This window comes from Hirundo rustica, chromosome Z (assembly GCF_015227805.2).
Source record: "Hirundo rustica isolate bHirRus1 chromosome Z, bHirRus1.pri.v3, whole genome shotgun sequence".
Taxonomy (NCBI): Eukaryota; Metazoa; Chordata; class Aves; order Passeriformes; family Hirundinidae; genus Hirundo; species Hirundo rustica.
The window spans coordinates 15,906,966-15,933,623 of NC_053488.1; the positions used below are offsets into that span (position 1 = coordinate 15,906,966).

General features: G+C 38.7%; 2 protein-coding genes across 4 annotated transcripts; both read left to right on the forward strand.

Annotated features, from left to right (window-relative positions):
• The first annotated feature begins 2,275 nt into the window (after positions 1-2,275).
• CZH5orf34 (chromosome Z C5orf34 homolog) lies at positions 2,276-12,657 on the forward strand. Its single transcript, XM_040090298.2, has 12 exons — positions 2,276-2,516; positions 2,792-2,881; positions 4,989-5,626; positions 6,253-6,348; positions 7,416-7,539; positions 8,349-8,440; positions 8,654-8,723; positions 9,021-9,191; positions 9,596-9,684; positions 10,380-10,472; positions 11,301-11,341; positions 12,096-12,657. The coding sequence occupies exons 1-12, from the start codon at positions 2,322-2,324 to the stop codon at positions 12,287-12,289; spliced, it is 1,893 nt and encodes a 630-aa protein (XP_039946232.1). The 5' UTR covers positions 2,276-2,321; the 3' UTR covers positions 12,290-12,657.
• A 287-nt stretch (positions 12,658-12,944) lies between these two features.
• TMEM267 (transmembrane protein 267) lies at positions 12,945-26,073 on the forward strand. 3 transcript variants are annotated; one of them, XM_058424200.1, is made up of 5 exons: positions 13,015-13,077; positions 14,472-14,606; positions 15,450-15,639; positions 17,147-17,534; positions 24,377-26,073. In XM_058424200.1, the coding sequence occupies exons 4-5, from the start codon at positions 17,211-17,213 to the stop codon at positions 24,710-24,712; spliced, it is 660 nt and encodes a 219-aa protein (XP_058280183.1). In that variant the 5' UTR covers positions 13,015-13,077; positions 14,472-14,606; positions 15,450-15,639; positions 17,147-17,210; the 3' UTR covers positions 24,713-26,073. The 3 variants fall into 3 exon arrangements, with proteins under 3 accessions (XP_039947007.1, XP_058280183.1, XP_058280184.1); XM_040091073.1 differs by lacking the exon at positions 14,472-14,606 and having other exon boundaries at positions 12,945-13,077; XM_058424201.1 differs by lacking the exons at positions 13,015-13,077; positions 14,472-14,606 and adding an exon at positions 13,157-13,180.
• Positions 26,074-26,658: the final 585 nt, after the last annotated feature.

Here is a 26,658-nt window from a genome sequence, read left to right on the forward strand (position 1 = left end):
TCATATCCAGAAATGAAGTTAGCTTGTTCTCAGTATTTTCCTTTAAAATCTGCAAAATTCTTGCAACTGGCTTTTGGGGGGGGAGTTGATGTGGGGTTTTGTTTGTTTGTTTGTTTGTTTGGGGGTTGGGGGGGTTGGGGTGTTTTTGTTGTTGTTTGTTTTGGTTTTGTTTTGGGGGGGTATGTTTTTTGTTGTTTGGTTTTGGTTTTGTTTGGGTGGGGATTTTTGGGGTGTTTTTTTGGGGGGGGTGGGGCAGGGTGTTTAACAGATGAGGTCACTGTGTTTTAACTGTTGGGTTTTAGAATAATTAACCACTAGAGAAAAGCAAGACTGGCCCAGCCACATTGGGTACCACAGGTATCACCAACTGCACCTAGCTCAGATATATATAGATAGAGATTTTTTTTTTTTTTTTTCCCATGGAATAATCCGTTGTGGCACTGATTGTTAATGACACTTGGCCTGGTTTGTATGAGTAATCTTTATTTCTCACTAGAACATTACTTCCTTATCATATTCTGCCTCTCCTTCCTACTACACACAACTCATTGAATTAATGACAGTTCAAGTATGCAATTTCCCTCTGACAGAATTATAATTCTAATTATCCAGTTGATGCCTGTGAATCATTAGTTGATACAGGAGTAGAAAATGACACTCCAGCCAAAATTCAGGGAAGATACCAGACTGTACCCTGGCCTGCTGATTTGCCTCCTCTACTTCAGCCTGTGTGACCTACTTCCAAGTTTCTATGCTGAGGGTTCCAAGCAGAGCAGTGAGATTGCCAGCAACATACCATGCCTCATCCACAAATAATAGTATTCATAACTCATTCATAATCCCAATATATACTTTGGAACTTGCTTCAGGCAAGTACTGAACAGAATAATGCTCATTAAAAAGGGGTATTGTGAATAGAACCAGGTTATTTTGATGCATGGCTGTGTCAGCAGCCACTTGACTGAATGATCTACTCTCTGCTGTGACAACAGCTGTCAAGAATGGAAGGTTGTACTGAACCCACTCAGTCCATGATTGCACTGATCTGAGAAACCTGCAGGTAAGGGGGGATTCTTGCATTTAAGAGAGACCATGTGGACTAGTGGGGATCTTCAACTGCTAAGTGCTGAGAATGGGTGTTGATAATAGTTGTCACTTAGCTGTGCACTGTCAATCCACTTAAACCAGCTTTGATTAAACTGTAAGTATTAGTGGGGCCTGGAGCGTGTATATAATAGTAAAAAAAAAAGGCAACTAGGCATCATATTAAGATTGTCCTTTGGCATCTTGGTCTTTCTCTCTGTTCAGATAGAGCTTCTACTGTCCAGTTCTAGGTACAGAGCTCTGTGTTGGCTCACCCTGCCTTGTGAATGAAAAAGAGCTGTCACCAGAGAATTATTTATCTGTAGTCTGTCTCTGTGCTATGTTGCAGATGGGCAGTCTGCCTCCTGGTTTTCCAGAGGTGCTGCTGTGGGAAGGCGAGGAACGTAATGGCCGGTTGCTGAGTTGTGGGCTTGCTGCATAGGGATGCGGGAGAAGCAGTTCTGTGCGGAGCCCTGCTCTACACCGGGGCACCTGCTGGTCGAGGCGTCCCTTGGAGAGGCACAGTTACATGTGAGTGGGGGGAGGCCTTTGTACTGCTAATTTTTATTTGAGGAGCAGCCAAAAAAGACACCCCGTTCTCCACTCCCCCCCACACCCTTTCAGCAAATAAAACTTATTTTTTTAAAAAAGGGTATAAAGACACTGTGTGCAGTTCCCCTCAAGCATATTTGATAGATGTGTGCATCGAATATGTTCACCTTCCGCCAGAGAGCAGGAAGGCGCGCTTACAGTTACCTCACGGACGTGTTGAGCTGGGGAGCAGCTCGCGAGCAGCTCGGGAGCTGGCCAAGAGAAGCTCGGGCCGAGCTCGGGAGGACCTCGGCAGCACCTCGGGCGCAGCTCGGGAGTCAGTTCGGGCGGAGCTCGGCAGCACTTCGGGCGCAGCTCGGGAGTCAGTTCGGGCGGAGCTCGGCAGCACCTCGGGCGCAGCTCGGAAGTCAGTTCGGGCGGCGCTCGGCAGCACTCGGGCGCAGCTCGGGAGTCAGTTCGGGCGGAGCTCGGCAGCACCTCGGAAGTCAGTTCGGGCGGAGCTCGGCAGCACCTCGGAAGTCAGTTCGGGCGGAGCTCGGCAGCACCTCGGGCGGAGCTCGGCGGGAATTTGTCAGGAGTCCCGGCAGGAGTTCGGGCGCTCGCCCCGCCTCGCGATTCCCGCCTTGTGCCGCCTCAGCCGCCTCAGCCAGAGCGCCGCCCGCGGTTCTGGCTCGGCCTCCAGTGCGATGGAAGCGGAAAGGCTGATGGTACTGTTCGGGGACGACTCGGTGGAGGTGCACTACGCCGGAGGGTCCCGCTTGCTGCTGTCTCCTTGCGGCTCCGAGTATCTGTACGAAGCGGCGCTTCCCGCGGCTGCCCACCCGCTCCAGCCGGCACAGACCACCCGCCAGCGGGTCGCCTTCGTCGTCAGTGCCTACCGGGTATGCTGTGGGCAGTGCCTTTGGGAACGGGAGCGCAGTCCCTCGTCCCAGTGCCGTCACGGGGAGCAGCCCTTGGGTAGTGCTAGCGTTGCCTCCCTGCTCGGGAACGGGGCGGCCAGGGGATCGCGGCCCCAACAGGAGTTCTTGTTTCTCTCTGTAAAAAGAGAAAGGGGTTTCATAGCCTCAGCTCCACCAAAAGTATGAAATCAGCATAAAATTTTATCACTGCATATAAAAACTCGTCATAGGGTTTGTTTTTCTCTGCACTTCAACAGGAACAACTTCTACGGGCCCTAGACTTCAGGAACACGTTTTCTTCTCGCCCGTACTTGCCTTCACGTGTTATACCTCCAGAAAGAAAAAAGGTGGGATTACACATTACGCATGTAATACTTTTGTAAGACAAACTTCTCTGGCGGATTTAATAAAATTTCACATGCATGTGTGTGAGTGCAGCCGTGGAGATGTATCGAGCGCAGTTTGGCTGATGGAGCTGTCACCTTTCTTAAATTACTGCCTTTTAAAATTACTGTTTCAACTGTTATTTAGGCCTCGTTTTCCTGGCAGAGGGTTTATTCAGAGCAAGGGTAAAACCTATGATTTTGTACATTGGTACATTTTGGCAGTAGAAACTTTTCGGGGAGGTCACAGTGTAACAGTGTAACAGGAGGGTGTTTCCGAGGCTGTTCTCCCCATTGAAATACCCACGTGAAAATGCTGCCGCGGTCTGTGAAAGGAATGGGGCATAGTGTCTCTCTGTGGGAATGGCCGCTCCAGGTCAGACTGAAGGTTCATGCAGAGACCAGTTTAGCATTTCTGGAAGCTTTCCATCTCTCTGGATGTTCCCACTGAATATGAGTGTCTGCACAGCGTGATGGGAGTCTTAACTGATTAATCAGGTGAGGTTTAAAGCTTTTAGACTGATCCTTCATTAGTAACATCCCTCATGCTGATGTTTAGCTGCCTAAAGCACTGTCAGTCAGTGTCACGATATACTTAATTAAAAGACATCAGTCCTTACCAGTCATGTATTCACTGCAAAATACAGCAGTGAAGAGCTGATGCTTTATTCTTAGCACTGCAGAGTAAGTTCCGTTTTCTCTCAGGTCTTGAAAGATCTTGCTCTTTTGGAGGTTGGCTGGGTTTCTTTTTTTAACTTAGATCATCCCAGACTGCCTGCTTCAGGATGCTGAAGAATAACTTTCCTAGGCTACAGCAAGCACCTTACCATGTTGGTTGGCTTCTCCCACACACCCCTTTTTTGTTGCTTTGGTTCTTCCCCCTCAGTTTGAGAAAAGCTCCTGGTTTTTCTTAAAGCCGAAATAGTCTTTTTAGAACTCCCGAGACTGTCCTTCTCCAGCAGCCTGCTGTCACTTTATTGTTCTGTGGCCTGTTACCAAACAGTGTCCATGTTTTCAAGGCCCTTGCTGTTTCCCACACTCCAGCAATCCACCATAAAAAAAGTAAGAGTTACTAAGATTCAGCTCTCATAACAAATTGTTAATGAGCCTGACAGGCCAGCCCGGGGCCTTGCAGAGTTAACCTAAGGTCTGAGGCCTGTTACTACCAGTGACAGTACTTTCATGGGCACAAAAACACTTAGACTGCATTACTTGCCTTATGCTTGGGTTCAATACAACCTGTTCCATGGTGTGCTTAGGCTCTCTTTTGGCCACCCCACCCACCCACATGACTAGACAGCTCCATGAGGGGGATCTTGTCAGTGGTCAGGCCTGTTCAGAGCAGTAATTAGTATTCAAAATGCAGGTTAACTGTGAATATATATTCAGTGGTATCACTATACATTCAGTTTGCTCTTGTTCTATTCCTAGAACTTTCAAACATTTCATTAATACTGATTAAACTGCTGGTGGGCACTCAGTGTGTTTTCATGGGACTGAGAATTACAACACCAGGATCCTGGTTGGTGTTAGCTTGGAGCCCATCCTCCTATATAAAAAAATACATATATATATATATAGTTAGGATTGCCTTTCCCCATTGAGATCACATTATGTTTATCTCAACTAAGTTTTACCTGCAGCCTTGTTGTCTGGTATTGATTATTTTTTAGTGCTCTTTTGCAATTCTTTATCAAATTCACTGGTAATTGCTATGAACAAGATAATTTGGCCATTTTCTCCCTTGTTTCTGAAGAAGCCGTTGGAAACACAAACGAGTATAGTTGTGTCTGGTCAGTTGCCCATGTACCTTACTAATTTATGGCTGGATTAAATTAAAATATTATTGCTAGACAGAACTCTTTTAGTACAGGAGGAAGCAGATATGAAGATTAGATATTTTGCTTCCTCTGAGTTCATACACACAGATAAATATGACATGCAACATTTCTTGCTGTACATCACCTCGCAGAAGGATTGAATTAATTTAAATGTAAATGCTCCATTGCAGTTTCTGGGAGGCAGGTCATTTTTATCTTGTTGCACATTCCAATCCTTTTTCTCCTATTAGATTCTTCTCAGTGATATCGTAGAAATTAAGTGGCCTGACCCTGCGACAGCTGATCTAACAAGATGTTTAGACAATGGCAGTGTGAAGATCTCATCTATAGATGGCTATGCTCACCTTTACTTGTCAGAATTGCAGCAAGAATTTACAGTGGAGTTCTTATGCAAAGTCAGCCAGTCGTCTGCAGCGTCCTCATGCTCCACTGAAAAAAACAGCAACTATCAAAGCGGCGATCAGTGTGGAAAACCAAGTAAAAATTCTGCTGCAGAAGTCTCATCAGAACAAAGAAGATTAGAGAACAGGAATAAACGTGGTTGTGCTGAAGGTAAATACAGGGAGCCAACCAAGCCAAAGGACCAAAGAGATAGAGTTCCTTTGTTCCACACAAATTGTTCTTCTGAATACACATGGGTTACGCAGCGTTGGACTGTTTCCTTGTGCCCAGAAGAATGGAAATACCCTTTGTCATTGGCACTAAAATGCTGTAACTTACATACTGTGGAAAATGTAATGAAGACATATGAGAAAAACAGCTGTACAGCTGTTGAAGGTGATGTTTTAGCAGACCCTGAAGCACATGAAACAGTTTCTTGTTTACCTACATCTTTGCCACTCAGCTGCAGAGCCCCACACCTGCACAGGTAATTCAAACTGTTTGCTTTGTAGTTGTTAACATACGCTTTACAATCCTATAGTTTGAAACTTCTCTAGAAGTTTCAGCTTCTAGAGAAATAATTGAATCCTAGCTATTAAAAAAAAAAAAATTAAAATTACTATCAAGTGTGGCATTTTTAGGAACTTCTTGAAACATGACATTGTAAACCCACCATTTTGTAACCTACTGTAATGAAGCTATAGTAATTAGTTTCGATGGAAAAAAAATATTTTCTGACATACTGTAAAAATATGTAAATGAAAATGAGAATATTGAAAAAAAGACTACAGCTTTTATATTGGGGTGTGTCAGTTTTTCCTTTTCTGTTTTGAAAAGATAATATTTCTGAAGTAAAAACAGTGGCTTATGTTGTCTCTCAGCATCACTAAAAATAAGAAAAAAAACATTTGCAGGATTGAGAAGTTTAATTTAGTAACTAAAGTGGACCACTAAGGAATTGGAGGACTCTGAAAATATGCATCCCTTCATCTTTTGAATAAGTGTGTATGAATCAGTTCTGGTTACAGAAATAATTACCAGCAAACACACACACACAAAAGAACAACCAACATATGGACTTAGTGAGGATTTCACTGTATTTTACACACACAGGTGGACATTCTGTGACTTCTTTCAGAATGAAGATACGGAGACGTATTCATTCCCTCATCTAATTCAAATTGTGTGGTGCCAGGGTGTTTTCTACAGGTATGTAGATCATTTGTGTTATCTGGAAGACTATATTTGTATGGGAATTAAAATCTAAGATGAAATGTATTACTTTGCCCCTTTCTCACTCTTTGAGAAGTGGAATGCAATCTTCATGTCAGTCTCTTTTTTTTCTGCTGTTTGTTCATTGTACTTCAGATTTTCTAGCACAGTATTATCAGGTCTGAATCTGAAATCATGTTTAAGTGATCTGATTATCTGATTTTTTAAAGGTTTACTGGACAGCTGGAGAACCCACAGATTTCACTTACAATAATGGTACTTAGTTTCTTTGCAAATTAGTCTTCTCCTTTTGCTGCTCAAGATTTCCTAGTTTAGAAATGTTTGTCTTGGTGACCTACATAATTCACATGTTCAGCTGTGGATTTTCCTGGCAAGTCACCTTGTCCATATGGTTAAGAAAAAACAAAACACAACAAAACAAAACAAAAAGGGGGAGTGGGGGAATACCAAAACAAAACAAAACAAACCAATAAGATTTTCAAATTGAAATTTCTACAACTGCTATTAGCACCTGAAAGTCTTTGATAAAAGCATCACTGCTGTTTAAACCTTTAATCTTTCTGCTGAGGGTTCTTCATTTTTCCTCTGTAATTCCTAAATTTTCACCTCAACTAACTAAAATGTTTAGCACTTGAGAGTTTTTCAGAGCTTTCTTTCTCAATAAACCTTCAGATTGTTCAGGAATTTTTCAGTCTGTCAGTTTTCTGCGTACACTAGGTATGGCTGGTCTACTAAGAAAGTTGTATTTTTCCTTTCAGGATCACTATGTTTTGCGGTCAGTGGAATGAGCAGCTCCTGAGAGGGGTTTACCTTGATACAAAAACCCCTTTCCTTAGCTTATTTAAATCCCATCCCCATGTGCATGTGCAAACAAAGAGCCTAGTAATGTTAACATTCTGCTGCTTGTGAAACACTAGAAATTTTTCACATGTGAGTTTTGCTGCAAATGTGTCTGCTTGTTTTCTTCAGGTGTAATAACCTGTTTTACAAGTCCAGTGACACAGCATTTAAAATACTTGCTAAAAATCTTGGTTTTTTCTTAGATTTATCCATGGTAGGACAAACATCACAGAAATTTATCCTGGTGATGACTCATGTTTCAAGTCAGAGGGAGCACTTTTGGGAAAATATTTCATACATTATGCAATCCAAAAAGGAACAAAAAAGGTACAAAACTATTTTAAAACAATTTAAAAGAATGTTCTGAATTCCTTCAGTTTACAGCTTCCTTAAGACATTTCATTATACAGTATGTAGTGAAATCCCTGCACTATAACAGTAATTACTGTAATGCTTCAATCAAGCCATCAGTCATACAAAAAGATGAGATTATGCCTTCTGTTTCAGAAAGTATTTTTGTAAATTTTACATAACAAGAAAATTCTTCCTCATTGTAACATTTATTTTATCAAACTCAATAGTAAGATGCTACAACAACCATTTCTTACTAATTTAGAAGTTTAGTCTTGAAGCTAATGTATTGATTAGAGTTTATTCTCTTTGCACTTGGAAATGTTTTCTACTGTATGAAGACAGAACGTAGAAGATGCAAGTTTTGTCCTGGCTTTGCTGTGGATCAGCTGTTCAGTGCTGGAAAAAGGATTTTGCCTCTGTGTCTGTTGTTAAGTTAATGCAGCACCTTGTATTTTCAAAGCAGAATTAAGGATCAGATTTATACTCTTGGAACCCAGCCTTTAACTCGTAGTCAAACAGTAATGACCTGTAATCTACTGTCTGACAAGAGAACTTCCTGGTTCTTACTGAGTGTAAAGAAACTGAATATTTGAGTATTTCTTCACACAGACATAGGCTTAAGGATACACTTTTCAATGAGATGTTTGTCTGTGTTCTGTGGCAGATTTAAATGTGATTAGAGTTGGCTTCTGGGAGGTCAGAAATTTCCTAACTTGCTTTTTATTCTGTTTTCATGCTACAGTACCTGTAAATAACTCATCTTCTTTCTGCTTTTTACTCAGGTGGAAGAAAAAATGTATTCAGTGAACAGCCTACCTCCAGATGTGCCAGGACATCCATACTCTATATCCTCCATTATTACTCAGGCAACCAAGTAACTTTACCTTTGTTACATTAATTCCACTGACGTAGAAAGGACAGGAACTAAAATTGCACATAACACTTAGTATTATCTTAAGTAAAAAAATTAAAGGAAGTTATCATAGCACTGAGGACATATTTAAACTTACAAAACAAAATTTGCAAGAATTTAGAAGACCTAATAGGAATTAAATGCTTAATACTTTTGTTTTTTTTCTCTCCTCAGAATACTTCAGTATTGCTGCAAAACAAAACTGTCATTAAGTCATAATTATTATCTCTGCTGCTGGAAAGTGGTATGTAGCTGAAAATTTGTAAATTATGTAGAGTTATAAGGATGATTATATAGGCTACAGGGCATAGGACTTAATCTAGAGGGAAGAATGGTAAGTGTATCCTAACAGATTGGAAGGCAGATATTTGGGAACCAAAATTATGCATTTAAAAGTTATATTTAAGAAACAATTGCATGATGAAGAGAGCTGGTTGTGATCTGGCAAAACAAGTGAATTTAAAATCTGGAATAGATACAAACAAATTTAATGATGGAAATAGCCTTTCTTCACGTTTTTAATGTGTTTGTTTGGTTCTAGGTATCTGAGACTGATGGACGAGAAATGTTACCAGTTTTGCTGCATGAAAAGGTTATTCCCAGCATAGGAAGACTGATTGTGTACTCAGATCATAAAGTCCATGCTGTTTTTTGGGATCGGATGACCGTGACTATGGTTTGGGATTTTAACTCTTCCTATAGTGAGATCCAGGTAAAATGTGACTTAGAGGAAGGGCTGTCCCTAAAACTTTCCTTGAAAAAGTGTTACTAGTAAACAAATGAGAATACCAAACAAAAATTCTGATGCCAATAAAATACGAAAAAGAATTGAAAATTCTACAGGTTTGGAGACATTTTTAGAAATAATTTATTCTTGAATAGCATAAAGGAAGAGCTGGGGCTTTGCCAGGTGTTTTTCCCCTGCATTTGTTGTAGCAAGCTATAGGAGATTCTATCCCTAGCAAAACACAGATTTGCAAGTTTTTAAAGTGGATTGTTCATAGATATTTAATTCTTAAACTGGCATATTATACTTGCTTTATTTTTTCTTTGGACTACAGCAGTTTGGTTTTTTTTTTTTGTTTTTTTTTTTTTTTTTTTTTTTAACCTTCTAAGATAAATGAAGATGTAGGCTGGTGTAAGTTAACTACTCCTGATGGGCTACAACAGCTAATACAAATAAGTCATCCTGGAATCTATGAAAGGTAATTTAAATTAATTGTTTAATTTAAACAATTTAATATAAAAATTATTATGTATAAATCCTCTTATATGAAGAACAGAACTTACTGACAATATACTGGTAGGGATGGACCAAACATGTAATGATAAAAGCTCCATCTTACTTCTCCTCAGCATGACTCAGGGCCACTGCATGCTGTGATTCCATTATAAGCATCATGGCAATGTCTTTTTAGAAAAATAACTAGAGCTGAAATTTGACGTTTACTTCAGTGGATTGAAAAAAAAAAATTTTAAAAAATTGTCATATATAGAACTGAACAGCACTTAATTCAATTTTTGCTTTATTCAGATATTGACCTCTGCTTGCAGATTGCTTTCTCTAATCTGCTTGCTCTAATTACAGCCTCATTATAGGAATCATCAGAAGTGCTGCATTTTAGCAAGCAGATATTCACAAACAAAAATTAACACTTGTACACTATTCATTGCAAATCATACAGCTTTGTTATAATTTACTGTAATTGAATAGAACTAAATATGAAGAAGATTCCAGACAAAAAATGTCAAGGCAAGCTGTGAGAAAAAGCTACATTTTGAATCATAGCTTTTTCTTTCAGTTCCAGGTGTATTCCTTAGTCCCTTCAGTTTTCTGCTCAAAAATGGAGTTTATTTCTCACGTAAATAATTACTTATTTGGATTTTCATATTAACACAGGTACATAAGAACAGCAGTAGAATGGTGCAGAAGTTTGAATGAAAGGAAAGAGATTGCTGAATATCCTCCACACTCTGTAACTGAAGAAAATTGGTATTCACCTTTATCCCAAATAATTGACTATAAATAATGTTGAAAACATTAAAACAATCAAAAATATTATAAGCTTTGAATTTTATATCTTGCATTTCCTAATTGTCAAAAATGAAAATTTATTTTAAAATATTTATTTATTTTGTACATGGTTTCATATTTTTCGTTCAGTATTTAAAATGTTCGGTGACTTTCAGGAGAAGGTTGTTTCACTGAGCTTTGCCTGTCTTACTTAAAAATCAGGACTATGGTGACTTTGTCAAAGGACAATTACAGTTACAAAGACAGTGTCTTGCATTGAAAAGAAAAGATACAAGACTAAGATGGCTTTTATCAGAACACCATGCAGTCTAAAACAGTACTTTGAACTGCCTCATGACACTTGTGTCTCTTGCCGACATATTTGTCCTTTTTAATACCTGCTACTGACAAAAAACCCACTGACATCATCTGCAAACATATTGGCATATGAAAATGTGGTGATTGAAATCAGTTACAATTGTTCTTGTTACTTAAATTGTAGCAGATTCAGCTGCTACATTTTAGAGCTGATAAAATGAAAATTCTATCTATATTTATATGCACTTGTAACAAAGAGACTATTCTTAGAGCAGAGACCGAATTTTTGGAAACACAAATTATTGACAAATGTCAGCCATTGAATGTTGGTATCAAAGACAGAGAAAATGCTTTTTTTACACTTGTAATTTGCTGATCTAATTCTCCGTATTGTTGGAAACTGTTAAAAATTAAAATCTGAAGTAGAAAATATCCTTGAGAACCTTTTATGGTACTAAATCATTTAATAATCTTTATTTTCTTGGACAGGTCTGCCGATGCTGAGCTTGAAAAAATACAGAGATTTAATTGTATCCTTTTAAAAGCTTTAAAGATTTTTTTCACTTTTTATATGATGCTGTTTATCTTCATGTTCAAATCTGCACTTCAGGTCATCAAAGGCTCTCTGTTGTAATCTTACTTTTTACTGTCTCACTTCTTATAACAACCACACTTTCTTATTTATCTTCTTTTTTTTGTTTTATCACTAATTTTGTGGTAAAGATCAAAAAAAAAAAACAACAAAAAAACACAGTGTTGGAGAACTAATATGAAAAGTCACCAGAAAATAAAGCCCTTTAATGCGTATTGCATCAGTTTTGCTAAGGGTCATCTGCTGATCTGTTCTTGGAAGAGGAAGAACACAGTTGCCTTTGGGCTTGTTGTTGCAGTACAGTATCTTTCTGTTTATCAGCTACCTTAGTTCTATTGTGTTCAGCCAGCTCAAAATGTGCACTGTGCTGAATCTGCTTAAAGCCACTCTATAATTGCCTTTAAGCCAGTGTTCAATTCTGTTAGTATGAAAAGTGCATGCTGTTAAACCGAAGCATAACACCAGTTTTCTTTTCAAAGTAACTTTTGGATAAATTGAAGTCTAAAAGACATTTTTCTATAAATATTGTAGATGTTTTAAGTTATACAGTCTTTTTCCTTTTTTAGCTGTATGTAATTACCATGCTACAAAATTGGAGACTTTGCAAGGCAGAATGATAAATACCAATGAAGAGACTAATTTTTCTCTTTAGAAGGAAGACTGATTTTTTTTTCTTAACAAAGTAACACTAGTTTTATTAGACAATAGCAACGTTCTGGAAAGGACATCTGCTACAAAATGCAATGCATCTGGTATCATTGTTGGAAGAAAAGAAAACGGGGGTGAGACGGAAGAACTCAGTGAAAGTTGCGTTTTAGAGGCTTTGGAAAAAACTTCTAAAGTCATCCAGGATATTGAATCTCTGCTCGCTGCATCTGGGAAGTGAAGCCCCTGGGCACAAGAAGCCGTGTTGCATGTCCTCATAGGAGCTGTTCCACTTGTGTCTGAGGAGGAATGAGGGCTGGAGCCAGAGACAACTCGCCAGTATATTCCTGGTGAAGTCTGTCAGGTGCCAGTGTAATATCCACACCAGTGCTATATTTGTCATAGACAAAGAGAACAGCTGAGGTAACGGAGCACTGATGTGTAAGTAGATCAGGCCTGACCTGACACTGCTGTTTTTAATATATGAATATATGTTCGAATCAATTTGATTGATAGATTGCTGCTGAAATGACCAGGGTAGACACGGGAAGTTTTCACTGTAAAAAGTGCTTTTATCCAGATGCTTACACCAAGAAGTCTTAATACCGAATAAAATGTTTTCTAAACGCTTTCTATAGTGCTCTCTTTGAGTAAGTAAGTACTAATTTCAGGGCAGAAGACACTTCTCTGCTCTGTGGTCTGTCAGTGGCGCAGCATGACCTTGGTGACAAAACACTAAACTCTCATCATGGATTTCCCTTCCAGCACTTAAAGGAACCAAAGCGCGAACACGCAAATCCCGTATTTTTATTCCCTCACCGCCAAGCGCCGCGGGCCGCGCCGGGCGGGGCCGGGAGGAGACGAGGCGGGTCCGGGTCCCAGCCTGCTCCGCGGCCACGCATGCTTCCTAACCGGCTCCCGGAGGCGCTTTCCAGCCCGCTGCCTGAGGGCTTCCCAGCCCGCTCCCGCCGGGATCGGGGCGGCTGAGCCCCATGGGCTGAAGGGCGGATGGCGGCGGCCGCGCTCCAGGTGGGCTCCGGGGCGGGCGGGGCGGGCGGCGGCGGCTCCGGCGCCCCTCACCCCGCCGAGGCCCCGGCCTCCCCTCACGCTCCTGCTGATCTCGGGTTTCCAGGTCAATTTCCTGCTCGGTTTAATTTAGTTTGTTGTTCAGCGTCTTAGCAAAATCCTACCGCTCCTTTTTGGGGTTTTGCCCTCTCCAACCCTAAAAAATGCGTTGTAATTATGTGGCCCTAATATATTTGCTAGATCACCACAGTAACGCATTGTAATTATCTCCCCTAAAAATATTTGCATGATCACTCCAATAATGTATTATAATTATATGACCCAAAAATGCTGGCGCTGTCAGTTCTTCACAGATAGTCTTAGGCTGGGATCTCCTTTTCCACAAGATTGTACGCTAAAGGTTTGAGCTGGTGTCTTAATTCTGCTTCTTGCGGTTTTTAATATAAATTAAATCCGATATCAAATAACGAGGAGTTTAGGACATTATAGAATTGTAAGGGATTACAGTCTTTTAACTTCTTGTGTAGAGTGCATAATTCTATTACTTGCCAGGGAGTTGTTGGGTTGTAGGTTGAACTTTATGATCTCAGATGTCTTTCCCAACCTAATTGATTCTGTGATTCCATAACTTCATGCATTAAATTCCTATATGTATTTGTGTATCTGATAACGTTGTGCAAAAATGATGCAGAGCAATATTTCTAAGTGGTAATTTTAGCCATTGGATTTTTGTTTTGCAGGTATACCATGGCCTCTTAGTGTCAGCTGTTTTCCCAAAAGTAAACTTACAGTTTTGATTTCAGTATCTTATTGTGTCAGTAATCTAAAGTGTCAACTGTGTGTTCGTAAAAACTACTTTGGTAATTTCCTTACATTAAATTAAGCATATCTGCAAAATTCAATTTTGAGACTATAGACAGAGATTATGCTTAGTGGTTTATCGCATGTAAAAATGTCATGGGAAACCACAACTCAAAGCTGGGTTACTCTACCAGCTGTTGTGTTTTATTTAAAATCAAGCTAGAACTTCCTTTCAGGATGTTAACTGGACTGACCACACAGAGGTTTTTAAGCATTCTCGGGTGAGTTATTCCCCACTTTTCTGTTTTAGCAAGAATGTAAGCTACATAACTGCTTTCTGATATTTATAGGCTGGAAAAATTGACACTTTATTGAGATATTTTGTAAAGAGACTGAAAAGCATCATTTTTCAGGGAGAAAAATGTTCAAATTTTACGTTAAAATTTATAATTTCAGAGATTATTTTGGTTGACCAGAGTTTTGTTTTTTCCGATCTGATTTCCCTCTTGATCCGCAGAATATTTCCGGGTAATTCTGTTCTACCTGGGAATATGAGATGATTTTTACACAGGTGGCACTCATTTTTGTCTCAAAAGGAGGCTGAAACAGATGGTTTAAAAAGAACAGTTGGACATGGCTCTTGACTGCGGTCAGCCTGAAGCCGATTTTGCATCCTGTGCTATTCCATTCTGGCTCAAAGAACACACGCTAATACCACCCATAGCAAGAGTGTAAGCCTAACACAGAACTGACACAGACCTCTGTTGCTGTATGAATTTCTAGATCTCTCTTTATTCCAAGGTCACTAAGTGATGGGGTGGAATTTAAAAAGGGGTGCCTCAAAGGAACTCATAAATGTTTCATTCGGTGGGAATCTTTTAGGCACAAGAAGAGATCTGTAGTATTTCCCCACGAGTCTAGATGACCGCCGATGGCAAAAGTAGAAGAGTCTGCTCTCTGGCATTGGATGGGATTTTACAGCTTTTCTTCTCAAGTCCTGCCCTGCTTGGATGGACTGTCCTGGTGGTTTGCCGATGCCAGAGAGAGCTCCCCCCTCCCGTGTTGTGGCTTTTCCCCCAGGGGCAGGGCCCAGAGGCACCACCCAATGAGGGAGAAGTGGGAGGGGAAGAGTTAGGTTACATTTCAGTGTGGGGATGGGCACTGCTGGGCAAGGACAGATATATAGAAAAAAAACATTACAAATCCGATGAAATATAAACCAAATTAATGCATTACAACAGAAATCTGTAAAAATGGATTGCTCTATCTGTTGAAGTGCAATTACGTAGAAGACTGGCACTGTTCTTTTTGGACTTTGTGTTTTATTATGTTTTAGTTACTATTATGTTCTGTTTTTATTTCTGCTCTTCTCTTGGTTTACGGTCCTTTTTCTGCTTTCTTTTACAGAGCTTCAAAGCTTAGCTGAAGTTGCTTTTAGCTCAATTGTATTTGTTTACAAATTAATGAAATATATGTTTATTCTTTCTGGATTTTTTTTTACTGTTGTCCATATTTCATGTATGCTGTTTTGGCTAATATCAATGCTTTCTGGTGCCTGGTTTGTTTTTATTTAGGATGGAACCAATGGTGTGTGGTATTTCCTGTACTGGACTGGGCAGACTGGATTCAGAAAGGACAGAGGCTCAATACTGAAGCATAGACCATAGACATTTCCTATTGGAGTGAGGCACCTGTGACGGAAAAAAAAATGTTCTCCTAGTCCCAGGGGAAGTTTTATTCTGAATACCAGTGTGCTTTTTAAAGGTATGTTGCTACATCACCACTTCACAGATTGGATTCTTTCACAGCTTTTATGGTAATTTTAAATAAAATCCCATTTGACATGATGGCCATATAGAAGAAATATTTGTGAGGAGACTGCCTTTTTTTTTCTTAAAATGGAATTTGTTCACCAGTGTCCTGTGTACCATAAGGTCACCCACCAGAAAACAGCACTTCATTGTTTCAGGAAATACTTTGTGTCTACAAATTCAGAATAGGCACAAGTCATGGTTAACAGATTCTAAACTTGACCCACTTTTTTCATCTCTGTGCAAAGTCCATGTATTATTCATGCTTTCTTCTGTTATTCTTTTTTAAATGTTTTCTAAATAAATGATTCAGTGGGCTTTTTCTTTTCCTACAGAGATGCCAGTAGTTCTGTCTTGTGGATAATTCTACAACAGGCAGACATGTAAATAATCTGGAAGAAACATTTATATCTTGTGGGACTTGTAATATGTTTAAAATCGTAAATTGTTATGTGTCATCTTAGGAAGCCTAATACACTCAAAAAGGGCCCTTCAGAGTAAGAATTTACCTAATAAAGAAGGGTTGTCAAGATGTAATGTATTGCACAAAAATGGCGAACTCATAGGAAGAATCCATTTTCAGTAGGATATAAGCTTTAAAACTGTGGTCTGTCCCTAAAGCTCCCCAAAAAGAGTGGCATAAAAGCTGGGACACTTAGAACTTCTCTTGCAAAAAGAGGAGTTGTGAAGGTAATGTGGCAGATAATAGATAAGTCCTAAAAGTAACAGCCAACTTCTCTGCTAGAGCACAGGCTGAGAAAAAGCTCAGGTAGTTTTGCTCTGTAAGGAGGTGGTTTTAATTACTTTGCTCGATTCAGTGGTTTTTGTCTTTGTGTTTATTATAAATAGTGAAGGTGTTTTAGTGGATTTGGTTTTCTTCAGGTTTATTCTACATTCCAGTCTCCAAACTAAACAAGGCATTGCTCAGGAAAGGGTACCAGGGGAATACTACATATGTTAGCAAAGAATGTAAAATTAAAGCAGTGATTTGAATTATAGATTGAAACTCTGTTTAAACAGTTGCTGTATAAAGAAGTCTGGGATTTTGAGCATCAGTACTAAGAATCCTCCAAACTGAATCTTCTTTTGTTATTATGGTGTAAAGTATTTTATTGGATTAAACTGGATTAAATTTAAGATCAGAAGGAATCTTGAAACATATTCATTGTATTATTATAGATATGTTTCAAGTTATTTTGTAATATTTAACATTTCAGTAAGGGAATTAGAGCTCTCCCTGTTACTTGTGCTGGTTCTAATTAAAACAGGGCAGGTGTTTTAATGCAGAGCTGTAGTGTTTAAGTCAATAAACTAATTGAAATTAAAAATTCGCTGGGAATGTTAAATGCAAACGCTGAATTTGGGGTCCTAATGCCCAGTTGTAGCTCTGGTAACAAATGTTTTGTGCAAATGGATTTTCTTTATTTAATAGTTTTCTTTCTGATCTCTGACATTTACAGAACAGCTGACGATACAAAGGACAATGCACAGTGTGTATCCTGGTGACATTCTGTGTGCTGTGACATGGTTTTTGTCATGGCATCTGAGACTGAAAAGGCCCACGCTCTTCTCCAGACTTTCAGCACAGCGTCGGTTATTTCCAGTCTAGGTTTGGGGATATTCTGCTTTGTAGCAGACAGACTTCTGCAGTTTTCCTTCATTCAGCAAAATGACTGGCTCCGAGCCTTGTCTGATAATGCAGTGCATGGTATACTGGGGATGTGGTCCTGGGCAATAGTGATTGGACTCAGGAAGAAAAGTGACTTCACTGAGGTCACCCTGGCTGGCTTCCTCGCCTCTGTCATTGATGTGGACCACTTCTTTCTTGCTGGATCTCTGTCATTAAAGGTAAGTCAATTGATCAGTAATTTGTTAATTTATCACTGTTTACATTATTGCTCTTCTACCATGTCCTAAACTAAACAGTTCCATTGATAATTTAATTAAATACATTTAATAGATATACAGGAAATATGTTTATATGCAATTGTTATGATTTTAAAAGCTATAAAAATATTTTACCTCTACTGTTCAATTTCTGCTACTTAGAAGGGAAAAAAGAGGGTTTTGGATGTGTACATGCTGTTCTACATGTAGCACATAGTTTCTTTGTTGTACAGCTTAAGGAGTTGAGGGCTCCCTTGCACACTTCTGTGGATGAAGTGGATTATTCCACTTCTCTTTCCAGTAAGGGTTAGAAATACCTGAAATGGGGTATAGAAATATCTGAAATGTAGATGATAGAGCTTCTGTTTAATTTAATTCAGTCTTTATGTGTAATACATTTGATTTGGCCAGTCCTGAATATTTCTCCCATGAACAAGCTAGATGTGATCTGTCACCTTTAAAAAGGCAGTCTGAGTTGCATTTATATATAGCTCACTGAAAAAAAACAACCCAAAAAAACAACCCAAAAATAGTAGGAAAGCAAAGATTAGCTTATTAATAAAAGTAAAAAGATGAATTGGCTCCTGTTAAGCAGTGACTAGATCATCATCTATTTGCAGAACTGATCTGTTAGGACAGAGTTTCTCAATAGGATTAGTACTACCACTCTTTTCCAGTAGTTTTCCACTTATAATTTGCTCATAATACTACTATACTGTTCATAGGGCAATAGCTAAAAGGAAGGAAGGCAGGAAGAAAGGCAATCCTGTTCTTTATATTCACGTAAGTAAAGAAGAATGGTTTACCAATTTTTTAAAAATATTTAGGTGACAGCTAAGTGCAAGAGGAAAATATTGCATATAATTGAGATGTAAAAATCAGACTTACAATGGAAAATATTTTTTGTTTACATATAGTATCACTATTTATTGTAGAGAAAAGACGCCTTTTATTTGTGCGTTTGGTCAGTTTTCCCCTCTTGGCTTTACCAGTCCTGGTGCCTGGCTCCATTCTTCCTAAACAGTCCCTAGTTCTCCCCTTTTCTGTACTTCTTGCATGTGGAAATGCTGTACAATTATAAAACTATGAAAGTTAGCTTGGTTATTTGTTTGTATAATATTCTTACTGAATAACAGTATGGAATAGAATTTAAATCTCTAATTATTCTCTCTTTTTTTTTTTTTTCTTATTTTAAAATCCGTGAATGCAAGTAAATAAATGGCTAGCTATTAGAAAGTATTTATATTTTTACTGTAATTTTTACTGTAATTAAAATTACTGGTTTTTCCTGCATTTGAGACGATTACCGGTATTTTTCTTATTTTCCTGCATTTGAGACGATTACCGGTATTTTTCTTAATTACGACCACTAGATGTCACACTTCACCGATGTATTTTTGAGAAGGTGGCTATTGAATTGTGTCATGGAACTGGGAGGTGACCTGCCAGTTGGCAGTGAAGCAAGGTTAAATACACTTGCACCTTCCATGATGGGGAACTTTTTGTAGCCTAACCCATCCCTACTATGTGAAACCAAGTAAATTTTTGTAATTTTGTGACTCAGTTTCTTCCTCTGTTGTTTCAGTTCCCAAGCAGATAGCAGTTCAGTTTCTATTCCAGTCTGAATTATTGTTGATGACAGTTAGATCTAGTTCTCTTATTCTTTAATGTTTTGGTTTTGTTTTTTTTTAACAGAAGACAGCGGATTTCTGTGGTCTGCCCCAAAATGTTTTTCTAATTAGAAACACAAAACATAGCAGGTAGAATCATAGCCTTTTTAATAACAAAATATATTTAGCTGAGGTAAGGAGAAGACAAGATGCCTGAAAACTTTTTCAAAGTGGTTTGCCTACCATCTCCTTGCCTTTCCATATGTTACCTGGGCTAATATAGGAAATAATCCAATGTAGGTATCTTGACTCTCAGAACAAAAACAACTTGCAAAGCCAATATTCTTTACAAAGACTCTCATCTCAACTAAATAGTTTTCAAAAAAAAATCTTAAGGGAATAAATTTGTGTTTTCTGGACATCGTACTATTTTTCTCCTCTACTCTGTATTTCTTTTTGCCTAAATTACCTCTAAAAGGTCGTGTCCAAAACCAGTTTTAGGTGAGACTTCATTTGAGCCAGATACTGTAATTTGATTCCTTTCAATGGCACAAAAGTACAATTCTTCTGTCCTTAAAAAAATATATATATATAATAATCTGTTACAGGTTTTGTCTTCTTGCAGTACCATCAGAGTTCCTTTGGTTTATGATGTAAGATAATTCCCATAAACTTTGCTTCTGTGCACTGTCTGGCCAGCTAGATCTGATTGTAATACGTAATTTTTCTTTCTTTGACTTAATATGATGCGCCTCTCAGTTTCTTGACATAATTTCAGGCTGTTGCATATATAATTCATTACTTCATGGGATACTTTTTTACTCTGTGTTTACTAGATACTTTTTCACTACATATTTGCAGTTACAGTCCCATTCTTCATCTTTAAATTGCATGGTTGAGAGTAACTGCTTTAAGATACTAACATGTTTACTGCTTTTGCAACGCATTACTAAACAACTAATAAATTAATAAGTCTAATTAACTAACCACTCCATTATTACTAATTTGTACCAATAGTATATTTCACATTACTGTACACAATCACCTATTAAGCTTGTCATCATCACTTTTAAATACGACGATGAGTTACTTTTTCTGAAGTAACCTTTTTATGCAGCGCAAGGCGATACTGCCTCCAATTGCTACCTTCACACTACTCTAGTCACCTACTTCTGTTCCTGCTGACGCCACTCAGCGCTTGGATTGTTTGGCCATTGGTCTGTTTTTTGTGGTCATCATTATTTTTCATTATTTTAGTGTTCAGGGTAAATAGTCACCTGTGGTATTCATATGTTTGCTCTGATAAATGTACCTTGTGTACCAAGCACCATGTGATCTGACCTTTTGCCCACATTATTTTTGCAACAAGTATGAAGTCTGCAATGACTTCATTATGTGGAATTGGTAGTTCTTCGTGTTCCCTGTGGTTTTTACTGTGCACACAAGTATAGAAGGACCTGTCTCACACTACTCCAAAGGTGGGAATTCCTGCAGCCCATCGTGAGTCAGGAATGCTGATCTGACATGATGGGCTGCTCCCAGACTTCCACCAGGATTGTAGCCCTCATGTCACATGTGGACACTCATGTTGCAGGACAGACGTGCAGAAAGTGCTGTCTTTTTGCTAAACACTCATCAAATTCTAGAAGTGTAGAACATGCAGTCGGTGGCAAACATGCGTAAAACTCCTGGGAAATGTGCCACCCATGACTGACTTAGGCTGTACAGGAGCATTTCTGGAACTGGAGAATTAGCTTTGCACGAGCACAATTAATAGAGCATTGAATATGTTACTGTATTGTTAATATTACTACTGTATTGTATGTTACATTGAGTATGTTACTGTGAATTAAAGACTCGAGGCTTGTGAAGCACCACAGAATATCAGTGAGGGACCATCTGCGGTTACATAACATCCATGCTGTCGCCATGAGCATTAAAGCAGATATTTTGCGTGGATTCTCCTGCATCCAGTTATTGTCTCCTGTCTCCAGCTGTTCATTTTAGTGAGAGAGGCTGGAGGAGCAGCAGCTGCAGGATGATCTTGCATCTAATCGAACATGTAGGCAAATGGAAAAGGTTATTTGCAAATAAATTGTGTTTGCAACTTCTTCCAGGAGGTTTAAGGCAGAAAAGGGTTGGGTTTTGGTTTTTTGTTGTTGTTTGGGGGAGCTGTTTTTTGTTTTGTTGGTCTGGGGGAAAGGGGGTTGTTTTTGTTGTAGTTTTTTGGGGAGGGGGGTTGTGGGGTTTTGTGGGGTTTTTGTGGTTGGTTGGTTTGGGTGGTTGGTTGGTTGGTTTGGGGTTTTTTTTAAGATCTAGTGCTTTCTAAAGACAAACAAATTTGCCTGTTAAGAGAAAGAGAGTATAGGAGCTTATATTAGTGAACAGAACTACCTGTTTGTCTCCAGGGGTTGGTAACTCAAGGATGTAAGTGTTCCTTAGTCACAGAATGTAAAAGATGAAACAGACTGTTCTCTCAGATCTTGGGTAACAGCGTATCAGAAGTCTGAGGTCTGTACTGCAGTTACAGAATAGGACTTTATCTTGCTTTATGAACAACACTGCCATCTCAAATTTATATGAAAAGAACTTAAGCATCATCTTGGCACCAATGCTGATAAACTGTGTACATAAGTAGCATTAAAATTTTCCTTACTCACTGTGTTGCTGTTGACACCTAGGCTTAAGAGGCCAGAGGGAAAAGACTAATTTAGACTTTGCCACTGTTTTGTTGTTGTGTTTGTTTGTTTGTTTGTTTTTTGGTTTGGTTATTTTGGTTTTAGTACAGAAATAGAGGCCAGGTAACAGATTATCTGCCAAAACATATCACTGCCCAGGTTTTTTTCAAAATTAGGTTAGTATGTACTTTGGAGGCTCTTGTTGATGCTAACAAAAGTCTGACTCTTTGTAAGGCAGGTCATAAACAATTTCACCATCGCAAGGTTTTTCTATTTTAATAGAAATTTTATTTTTTCTCTTTTAATTTTGTGAACAATTTGCTTGTGTGAAACAGAACTGAAGTTGAAGAAAATACACCTTTTGCTCTAACTTAAAGGAATTGGGTCCACGGCATTAGAGTTAAAAATTTGTGAGACTGTTTGTGGGCTTTTTAATCCCATTACCTAATCATGAGAGTCACAGAAAAGCATGTGGCAGGAAGCTAATAGAGCAAAGCTTTCTGCAGGCCTTTTAATGTTGGCTGTGGTTTAAAGCATGAGCTGTTAATTTCAGTATTGTCCAATTTCCCATCTCTCTATTAACTGGCTAAGGCTACATTCTTTGCGGAGAAGATAGTGTTCCATGCAGTTATCTAAATTATGCATTCTTGAGTATTATTCTCTCGAGATTCAGGTGGTTTTAGAGTCCTTCGCCTTCTGAAAAGCCCTGAGCCGGACACAAGAAAGAGACAGAGTCTTCAGGTTCTGATTTTCAAGGTTGCGCGCTTTGTTTATTATTTTTTATCTTACTGTTCTCTCTGTGCCCAACAAAGGTCTGTGCAGCTGCTCAGGCATCTGGTGACTTCTCCCTGCACTGGGCTGTCGCTGCCTCTTACACTAATGGTTACATGTTCTTTATTTATCATTATTTGCCAATACCTATCACTTATACTAAACTGGTCATCTCTACTCTGACCCAGTCTCCTTAAACTACTTTGTGCCACTGTCACTGCAGAAAATGGAGTGAATGAAGAAGAAAGAGGAAGCAAGAGACAATGCCCCAAATCCTCCATCTTGCTCCCATTCACTTCCATACTAACAAACCCAAAACTACGATTTTCCACCCTGTGATAAGCTAAACTACTATCTTTCACACTCTTGTGGCCTGTAATTCATCTCTCAGTGTAGGAAGCCTCTCCCATGGACTGGGATCAAAGCCAGTGTCTTCCTGGACTCTGTGCCAGGGTCTCAGACCCCCCCTGTCCAGGTCTCTGACCTTCCTGTCCAGGTCTCAGACCCCTCTGCCCAGGTCTCTGACCTTCCAGGGTGACCAAAGAAATGCCCTGGACTCTGACAATGCATGAATTTGATAAGCATTTGATAAGCTTATTCCAGAGTCCCACTGCCAGGCCCTCTTGCTGTTGAATCCTGCAGGGATTAACACAACTGAAGAATGAGAAGGTTAGAGATGCTTTGTTTGCCTTCTGCACTAGGTGCAGTGAGGGTTGTGTTCAACACTGCAAAGATGCACTGTTGCATTACTTCTGGTACCTTGCTACAGGTTTTCCAAGGGTTCACCAATATCCGAATTGAGCCAATGAATATCGCATCAGTACTTCGTAGACCTTTAGTAATGTGCTTTTGTTTCTCCTGTGCTTACAGACACAAGAATTTGCTTACTTGTCAAACAGAAATCCAAAATACCGTTACGGGTTTTTTATTGTGTTTGAATTTGTGGTCATGGTTGTAGCTTGTAGCTGTTGCTACTGAGCACACATGTATTAAATTGACATTATCAGTCTTAAAATGGCTAAATCTAATCTCAGTAGCTAGACATTCATCTTATTAAAACCAGCTATTAGGCTTTCAGCTGAATTACTGCTAAACAAGTTGTTGATGCAAAAAACCCAGTCACAAATGTTTCAGATCTTGGCTTATGAACTTTGTTTTGCCTGTCCATGAAGAATACTGACTCAACACGATCAAAATACATGTAAATTTGATCATATCTTTGTCCTATTGAAAATTATTGTTCTGTTTTAAACAGTGTGCGTATGAACCAACTTTACAGGTGACAGCTGTAGTAAAATACAGGGTGTATTTTTGGAAGTAAATACCATTAGAGCACATGATTTATTTCAAGTAAAACATATTAAATACTTCAAGTGTATTGCATGGTTATTTTCCTCTTAATTATCTTGAAATTAAATGCATATAATCAGTGCAGCTGATTATACAAGTTCCTGTGTACCACATGACTATGTGACAAATAAGATTCCTCATCCCTCTGCCTCCTTGTTTTGCTGATGATAGTACTTAGTAGGGTGTGTGATTCGTTTCAGACAATGGAGAGACAGGACAGCACACAACTCTCATGCATAAAATTGGCTTTAAATTAATTGCAGTGGAAAGGAACAGTGTGTTTTTGTTTCTGCTTCCACTTAGTCACCTGACAGCACATCTGTAGACACTCATGAAGCTTTTTGTCTTGTGTCACAGTTGTAGCCATTGGCAGTAATATTTTTCTCTTCTGCAGGCTGCTCTGACTCTTCCACGGAGACCACTTCTTCACTGTTCTACTGTGATTCCTGTGGTGGCTCTGACATTAAAGTTTATCATGCAGCTTTTCAGGCTTAAGGATTCATGGTGCTTTCTTCCCTGGATGTTGTTCATATCCTGGACTTCCCATCATGTCCGTGACGGGATTCGTCATGGCCTCTGGATCTGCCCATTTGGAAAAACTCCTCCCTTGCCATACTGGCTGTATGTGGCAATTACAGCATCTTTACCTCATCTATGTTCATTTGTTATGTATTTAACAGGCACTAGAGAATTAATGTCTATAAAACATGGAATCCGCATTGATGTATAGGCATAATGGCTTTTAAAGGTGGTTTGTGCTACCACTTGAAATAACCTGTCTGTCTGTCACTGAAGGGTTTCCTTATGTTTCCTATACCTTCTGAGTTAGGCATTTTAAGGGTGTGCAGCCAATTACAGCTCTTGTGTCAATTCCTTGTGGTCATAGAACCTATTTAATTAATGATAATAATTTTATACCTGTACATTTCTCTTCTACAGTGTGTGGTCTTTCATGATAGTTCATGCATAGCGAGCTGATTATAAAGTACTTAGTTCAACTCTGTAGTAATTACATTCTGCTGTCACGGTGCCATTCATCTGATCACCATTCACTTTGTATTTATATTCTGCCTTTGGAGAATACATTTCATTCAGATAGTATTTGTATAGCACTTTAAAATTGTGAAGTTCTATATAAATGCTAGATATTACTGAGGATCTAATAGTGTATGGCACCTCTGAAAAATCCCTCAGCCTTTCAAATTTATTTATATGTTAGGAGTCCTGCTGGACTCTTGTATTCAACCATTTTAAGATAAATACTACCTGTATTTCACACTGTCTATCCACACCTCTTTGAATCTGTAATCACAGAGTGTTTTACTAAATTCTCTATTCCCCTGTAGTTGCTTGGTACTAAATTTGCAGATAACTACTTGCTTCAAAATTAGAAAGGAGTAGACAGTTTGGTTATAGTATTATAGTGTGTTGGCCAAATTGTTTAATTGTAAAAAATACACTAATTATGAATACTATTTAATTTGGAGCCAAGGAATTTTAGTAAATATTAAAGAATTGTGTGAAGATTCAGGGAGACACAAGAAAATAAAAAATTGCTTATAATACAAGTTTGCTTAAAGACATTACTGCTCAGTAAAGCACTTGCCATTACATGCAATGTCGTCTTCATAAATGTAAAATAAAATGCATTAATATTATTGTTATTGTTATTATACAGAAATAGAATTTTCCTCTTAAAGAAGTTCCATAAGGAAAAGTGTTATTATGCTGCATTTTTTGGGATAGTAATTTGCACTATGGACTACTCAGTTTTCATTTACAGACACCTCTCAGAAAGAGTCCCAAATTAAAAGTTGTCTGGTCCTAACTAGACAAGGCTGTGTAGTTTATCATTTACAAGCTGAGAATGTCTGTTAATAATTTTTAAAGTTTTTATTCACCGCCCATTAAAGAGATGGGGCCTTAACTACTCCAGCTTGTGATAAATAGCTGTCAAAGGGGATCATTTTTATGGAACTGCATGTATAGGTAGCATGTCCTTAACTTAGGTTACCAAGGGGTGTAAGGATTTGTGTGTTGTGTACATTTACATTATTAAGTGTATATTAAGAATAAAGTTTAAAAAAATTATTAACTGGGATGTCTGTCTTAATGAGTACCAGAAACTCTGTGGCTACAGAATACTTAAGGCTCTTTGTAACACTCTATGCTAATCACAGAAAGTGTTGCACATCTTTAAGATGTGATTTGCACCAGAAGAATAGTCCCTGTTCCTCATGTTTCAAATGTATGCCAATGTAAACTTGTGTGGTAGTACAGTGGGCCTGTCTAGCCTTTATTATAAAATGAATAAAAGGTTTCTTTCTTGGAAAGAAGATTGGAAGGGCAGAACATTCCTTGGAGGGTTATCATCATGCTGTGGATTTCTGTCCTTTAGAGTTTTCCAGAAACAGCATAAGAAATGTCTTGCTTTAGAGCCCTCAGATCAAAACTGTCTCTTATCCAAAGGTATGGTGGCTTACTAGAGGAGCATTGTTCATTCATTTACTTCTATCCTGTATTTTAAACTACAGGCTATGAAATACCAATAATGAATAAATTTTGTGCAAGGCATGAACACTGAAGTCTGTGTAGAAAATTTTCTATATTCTTGTTTCATGGTATAATATTTGTATATTTTTGTGCTTTATCCAGATATTTTGCAAAGGGAAATGT